The 7,676-nt window shown below is 39.0% G+C and overlaps 1 protein-coding gene across 1 annotated transcript; it reads left to right on the plus strand.

Annotated features, from left to right (window-relative positions):
* Nucleotides 1–3,960: 3,960 nt before the first annotated feature.
* LOC148013673 (uncharacterized) lies at nucleotides 3,961–5,509 on the plus strand. Its single transcript, XM_087668509.1, has one exon. The coding sequence runs from the start codon at nucleotides 4,218–4,220 to the stop codon at nucleotides 4,938–4,940; it is 723 nt and encodes a 240-aa protein (XP_087524635.1). The 5' UTR covers nucleotides 3,961–4,217; the 3' UTR covers nucleotides 4,941–5,509.
* Nucleotides 5,510–7,676: the final 2,167 nt, after the last annotated feature.

Genomic DNA, 7,676 nt, shown 5'->3' on the forward strand with positions numbered 1-7,676 from the left:
TAGATAAGTCATAAACAAGGAAATCAAAGGCAAACAACAAAATCTTTAGTTTGAGGGCCATAAATTGTAATCTGTCATATGAATATTAAGTACTCTAACTTACGTAAGTTAAAGGTTAGTATCCACTTGACAAATATAGTAGTCCAATCCGTCAATAAAATATGTTCAAAAAGTAATGTGATATTGTCTAGAAAAAAAGGTTAGAAGTCTCACATTCTCCATTTCGGTGAGTTTACATACAAGTCCCATACTCCATTGAAACAAGTTTACAACCAAGAAAAGGATGTGAGCTTCAAAAATGACATTTGCCATCTTGAATGTTGAAAGAAATGCTACATCTCAAAAAGTGTGAAGTCTTTTGTAGCAAACTACTTCAAGAAAAAAGTTGTGATACATTTGCTTGGAGGAGAAAGTTTGTTTTTATTAGCATGTTCCCTCTTCTCTTTTCCACCCAAAGACTTACACGGCAACATTTAGTTGGATATGATGAGTATACTAAGATTTTGTGTCCATGTTGCTTATTGACATTTCTAGCTCAAACACTTGCATGGCAACATTTAGTTGGTAATTCTTTTTTTTTTCCATGGTATACATGTTTTACAATTTTGTCTTGATTTTCTCATTCTCAAATTCATTCAATAAAGTGGGCACAAATCTTTCTATGTTCAATGAATCCTCTCAATTGAAAAAATATTATTACCTTTTGTTTCCTTTTAGTGCTCTTCATATTTTCTTTCATCATTAATTTTTAATTCCTTATTTTCTCCGACTCATCTAAGTGCACCATGCAAGTACAAGTATACACCAAACAATCAAGTGAAAGTTGAAGCATTATCAGGCAATAAAGCTATAGCATGCAAGTAACAAGTATACACAAAACAATCAAGTGAAAGTTGAAGCATTATTAGACAATAAAGCTATAGCATGCCTCATGGACAAAGAATTTGCAATGGCAACAAAATATCATCCTTGTGGAAAAGTCATGTCTAGTGCCTATAGAGGTTATTCATAATCAAAGGTTGCTTCTAGAGGTGCAAATGATGAAACCATGCCTATGGAGGTAACCTTCAGTAGTAAGAAAGCATCTAGGATAGTTCGTAGCATTATCCGCTACCCCAACAGATTTAGTAGTTATCGGTCTACCTTGGTTTGAGTTACACAAACCAAAATTTGATTGAAGATCTCACAAGCTAGAGTCAAGACAAGGATAGTGTGATAAGAAGAAGCATCTACGACCACTTTATGCTAGAGCCAAGGTCTTTCATGCATGCAGCTAAAAGGATTCATATGTTGCAAATCTATGCAATGCCAAATTCGTCTCCTTGGTGGACTCAATATAGAAACACTACCACCCCACTACCTTGATTATATGGATGCATTTGAAAAGAAGAAATCAAAGTTGCTACTAGAGCATCGACCCTAAGATTGTGCCATTACATCACAAGAAGGAATCCAACCTTCTACATTGCCAATGGAAAATTGTCATGTTTCTCAAATGTAGGTGGAGTTTTTCAGCCCTATTATTTCTTGAAGAGAGGAATTTCTATGGAACCAAAGAAGGTGAATACCATTTATGAATGGGAAACACCCATTCCTAACCAAGACACCCAATGCTTTTCGGTTTTGCAAACTTCTATCACATTTTCATCTACAATTATTCCAAGATCATTGCTGCTTTGACAAGATTAACTAGGAAGGATATATTGGTATGGGAATGATTAGGAGCTTTTGCATATTACTAACTCATTTGAAACATGGTAACACCTTCTTAAAGAAGCACCTCATAAGGTTTCAATATATATAGATCAACAAAATCTAGAGTACTTCATGTGACAATCCAAGTCCTCAATCGTTGTTGATCAAGAAGGAGTAACTTTTTGTTCATGTTTGATTTTGTTATGTCTTACCAGCTTGGTAACCAACAAGGAAACGTGTGTGCTCTCTCACATCAATCCTACCCTGCATCTAAGAAAGGAGATGCAGCCTATGATCTACAAAAGAAAGACCCTCGATGGCATTGCCTTCCTCCTCCAATTAAAGAAATAATTTTCTCATTGTCATTTTTCTTCATACATCAAATGCTAACTACGGCAAGAAAGAGAAAGAATTCTAGGAAACTTTGAGGAAGTTGATGGGTTTCTCTACTATAAGGATGTTCTCTACATATCATCTAAACCAGCCACATTAAATATACTCCAAGAAATATATTATCTTCAAATCCTAGGTGATTTTGGAGTTAAACAAGACAATCAAACTTATCACATCTCCTTTCTAGTGGCCTCAAATATAGAAACTAGTCAAAGAATTTGTGTGCATTTGTGACACTTGTATAACAGAGCAAAATTGTTGCAATGGTCTCAAATATAAAAACTAGTCAAATAATTTGTGTGCACTTGTGACACTAGAAATAGAGCAAAATTGTCGTGACATCAACCATATGGGATTACTTCAAACCTTGCCAAAATGGTGTGACATTTTTAGTGATAATCTCATAAATTCATTTCATTCCATTAGGCAAAATAAATGACAACCATGTTCTACAAAACAAAATGGTACAAACAAGTAAAGTAAACATGGTACTTCACCCACAACATTAGTCCCCCCATTGTAATGGCAATAGACCATCATATGCTTTTATGTGTATGCTCCTAACTCCATTGTCGATTGCAAAAGACTCAAGATTGTAACTCCTAATAACTATCAAATGTGTGTTATATTTATTTCTCAAGTGAAAGCACTCTCTGCCTCTATCTCTGTCTTTGTCCTTTTGTGTTACATGAAATCAGGAAGAATGAGGAGAGACTTGCAGAAACAACGATGCATGGAGCACCTAAGAGCAAATTGACACGTCTACTAATGAGCTTTGGTTAACTTGATGTAATGTTGCCACTTGGGTTAATCTTTTTTTAGAATGCAAAGTCCATTAAGTAAATATTTATATCACTTTGATCAACCAATTTAGGTAGAAGGGGCAAATTGTAAAATGGGTGTCGAGAAGGAAACTCCTTGGGGCTAGCAATGCGAGAAATAGAGGGAATATCATATGTATCTCGCTTCGAAGTCATGAAGTGATTTGCGCAATATGGTTGATATGCACAATAATCACAAATAAAAAATTGTTTGTCAATGCTTAGCTTCAAAAGCGTCCCCCAAATTGCATTGGAATTCAAGCTTACCCAAGATGAGCAAGGCTAGGTACCCATTATACTTGGCAAACTTAAAGATGAGTGGCCCATCTCTTATTACATACTGCATGATAATTATTTCCTCTTCTAGACTAATCATACATGGCAAGCTAGAATTGAGTCTTCTGAAAGAATCTCTAGAATGGATTATCAAAGTACTTGAAGATGTGTTTGCTTATGGACACGTGATGTCATGCATGTCTTTTGGACTTGCCCTAAGGTCAAACGAGTGTGAACCAAGCTTAGAGAGCTTATGACTCTAGCTAACTTTGGAGCCAAACACGTTCTTTTTTGTGACCAAGGGAAGTTCAATGAGGAAAAGGTGAAATACTTGATTATATTGAGAGCAATTGTGTCAAGGGAGATTTGGAGCTCCAAGAATGCTCTGCTTTTTTGATGCATGAAGAGTCATTCTATGTGTTGGCTACTGTTGTTTTCATTAAGCTTGTTAAAGTATCCATTTTCCTTATGAGATACCTTAAAGGCAGCACATATTGTGTTGTGACTAAAATTGCAAAAGCAAGCTATGTAAGCATGTCCATATGAGTATGATACCTTATTGAAGCTCCACGTGTGTGGGTGTGTAAACTTAGCATATAAAGAAAAACTACGAGCCCCTTGGCCCTCCCAATAGCAAATGGTGACAAGTTAACAACAAACAGTGAAGAAAAGATATTTATGAATAGGCATGATGAGGTTTAGGTATTGACTTAATTTATTTGTTAAAAGTTTGGAATTGCAATAAAGAAGGGAAAGCCGTCGCGGGTAAAGCTACCCTACGGACCGAGAATTTAATGGAGCTAAAGACTAAGCGGAACTTGGAAGGCAGGTCCGAGGCGGAGGACTACTTTTGTAGTGTTGCGGGGGGAGTCGTTAACCAGACTGTAGAAGAAGAAGCAGAGAGAGCGAGAGGGGATTAGCAAGAGGTTCGAGACGAGACGAGAGAGAGAGAGAGAGAGAGAGATTAAGGCGAGCTTGTAGAGGGGGATTGGAGGCTGAAGGAAGGTTGAGCAGAGAGAGAGAGAGAGAGAGATGTCTGATCAGGAGAACAAAGATGTCGAAATGGCGACAGTTCCTAGCAATGGAGTGGCAGCAGCAGCCAAAGAGATGCCTGCAGCAGCAGGCAAAGAGATGCCTGCAGTCGAACACACCGAAGAGCCGATGAAGAAGCAGCGGAGGAGGAAGAAGAAGGCATGCGTCTGCTGCTGCGCCTGCGTCTGCATGTCGCTGCTGGTGTTCCTCGCCATCGCCATAGCCCTGGCCTTCACCGTCTTCAAGGCCCGGAAGCCTGACATCCGCCTGCAGGATGTCCGGTTGGAGGAGCTGAGCGCGGGCCTGACCCTCAACCTCCCCCCCGTGCCCTACCTCAACCTCACGCTCGCCATCCAATTGTCCGTCCGCAACCCCAACAGGGCCGCCTTCGCCTACACCAACTCCACCGCCCACTTGCTCTACTACGGCCAGGAGGTCGGCACCGTCGCCGTCCCCGCCGGCCGCATCGGCCCCCACCAGACCCGCCCCATCTCCACCCTCCTCACCCTCCAGGCCGCCCGCCTCGTCCTCGATAACTCCCACTTCTTCCCGGACTTCATCGCCGGCGCCCTCCCTTTCACCACCACCACCGACGTCTCCGGCCGCGTCACTATCCTAGGTTTCATCAAACGCCACGTCGATACCTCCACCACTTGCCAGCTTGTCGTCTTCATTGCCAATACCTCCTTATCCAATACTTGCTCTTATAGTTACCACCTCTAAGGTGCTTTCCTAAGTCCTTGTTCATGCTTCATTGGCAATAGCTCCTTACTCTTATACTTACCACCTCCAAGGTCCTCTCGAAGTCCTGGTTCTTATAGTTACCACCTTTGAGGCGTTTCGAAGTCTCAACTAGGCAACGCATTTCCCCAATTCCGATGCACGAGTCCAACTTCCTCAATTACCAACAAGAGCTCTGACTTAAAGAGTGTTCGTGCATTCACTACCCATAACCCCAATATAAAGGACCACTACATCTTTCTATAACTTTGCATGCTTAGACAAGGAAGAGTCCAAACACTTAAATTTACATTTTCATCACGTGAGTATTGGATGTAAAGAGTTTGCTCAACAATTACATCAATTGGTACGATACGTATAATAGTAGTTATTATATTCTATATGTCAATGCCCTTTGCCCATTACACTACTGTATTCTCATGTTAAAGCCCTTTCCCTATTTCTATCAAAGCAAGATGAATCCTCTGATGATCCTCCATTGACATTTACCTGTTGATTATTACTAATTATTCATCATGCTTTTCAGAGGGGAGATCAAGTTTGTCATGAGTATGTAACTCATTGTAGAATGCATTGTTTGAAATATCCCTCAATGATTGGCATGTCTAAAAGGTTCTTGTTGGCCATAATTATCACATTGGAAAAACTCGTTTCCTTTTGTGATTCCCACCCAAGTATAAATAAGGTAAACATTTTCCAAATGCATCAAAACACAAGCAATATAGAGGACCTTAGACATTCATAAAAGATTCAGGACAAGGGTGGTGATGATGCAGGCGTGATCAAGTGAGCAATCGATAGAATGAGAACTTTTAAAAGGTAATGATGATACAAGAGTTGCCAACTAAGTAATCAAGGCTAGTAAACAATCAAGAGTGAGCATGTGATGAGCAAAAACGCAACAAGGGAATCCCGAAGTGCAATAGGGATGCCTTATAGGCTACACATAGATGTATGCGACTTGAGACAACTAGCCAATAGAGTGACAAGTGCCTCCAAATTTATGACGCTTCAGCATTAAGCCAATATAAGAGGTGAGAGGCAACAAAAGTATGAGCCTCATCAAGAGATCAACTATGAATGCCTCTTAGAGAAACCCCCTAAAGAACTTCTATGAGCAATATATATTCCCACACACCCCACCCCAAAAAACCCTTGTAGGATGCTTAGTAAAATGTTAAGCAAAAGAAATTACACATGATATACAAAAACCAACAAAATTATGGAACCATGGGTGCTCAAGTCCCACACTAGATTGGATATGTCTCATTAGCAAAGAAAGGACTCTTAAGTCAGAGCTTGGGATGAAAAAATGGGTATCTAGAAGTAAGAGTTCACCGAGTGAATCCTCAATTTCAAGATACACTCAAGTGCTGCTAATAGACCATCCAATAATTCAAAGATTGCATGCCACATTAATTGGACAAAGTAAGTTCATGTTGTAATTCACCAAAACATGGCCAAGGCTTGATGATTTACCTATTGAGTGTATTCATCTAGATAAGCTCCTCTTTCCCATATGTTCAATACCAATTTTTCTCCATCTTCTTTCCCATATGCTCAATACCAATTCTTCTTTGTGTCTCCAGAAACTCCTCTTTGATGACAGGTTTCTCTAAGTGCTCTAGAGCTCTCTATATAAAAATCCCAAGAGCTTCATAAAGTTGGGGAGAATAATCTCAACTTGCATCTAAACACCCATTAGGCTTGTTACATTCCCTTGAAGTGAAGAAAATAACTTCTCTTCTTATTTCTCCTTGATCTTGCCAATGTCTTCTTGAAATGAAACAAATAAACTTCTTAATTCCTTTTTGGTTGCAAATTCCTCCACAATTAATAATTAGTGTTAGTTTTCTTTGGAAAAAAAATCTCAAGTTAGTTACGATTATGTACGAGGGGTGTGTGTGTGTGTGCATGCGCGCCTGTGCGCAATGCCCACAAAAGAATCATAATTAGGGTGAGGCAAATACAAGTGACTCAACAAAGTCAATTGATACAAGACTAGAGAGGTTCATATATGAAAGACTCCTTACAGAATCCCCTAAAGCACCTTAATGAGAAGTACATATATTTCGAAATCCCTCTCTTGATGCTTCAAAAATAGTGAGCAAGAACAAAATGCAATGATACAAAGAAATCAACAAAGCACTATAGACATGGATGCTCCAATCTTGTATGTAGACTTTGATAGCGTAAAGATAACCTATGAAGGTGAAGAGTGGGATTAAGACACAACTCTAGAAAGTTAGCAATAGACTTGACATGCATTAATAGCAAAAATAAACAAAACATTTAGCAGTTTCTAGAGTCGGTCACAATAAATTAGTGAAAAATAGCATGATGGAAGAGATGTGACCAAATGCTAAGATGGGGAATCTTTGTGTATCTCAAATGAGTACTCCAAAACCACTAAGTAGTAGATAAATATCCTTCTTTAGTACAACCATTCCACATAGTCATTTATCCATTCAAGCCTAGTGTGGTAAAATTAGGGGGCAAAATTTAGCCTAATAGGTATTTTTTGGGGTGACATGTACAATGTTTGGGATTAAAAACTTAGCTAGTAAGCTATATTTAAGATGCTACTTCCAAAATCTTAGTGTGAGTCATATAGCTATTGATATTGATCCAATAAGTTGAGTAGTGCTCTTATTGCTAGTAGATTGTCATGGAAATTAGAGCCATCAAACTTGGTAAACTCTTTGAAACCCTAATATT

This window comes from Lygodium microphyllum, chromosome 26 (assembly GCF_053477565.2).
Source record: "Lygodium microphyllum isolate KBCC chromosome 26, Lygodium_microphyllum_v1.1.10, whole genome shotgun sequence".
Lineage (NCBI taxonomy): Eukaryota > Viridiplantae > Streptophyta > Polypodiopsida > Schizaeales > Lygodiaceae > Lygodium > Lygodium microphyllum.

Coding starts and splice junctions, on each gene's coding strand:
- LOC148013673 (XM_087668509.1), top strand. CDS start 4,218: ATGTCTGATCAGGAGAACAAAGATGTCGAAATGGCGACAGTTCCTAGC.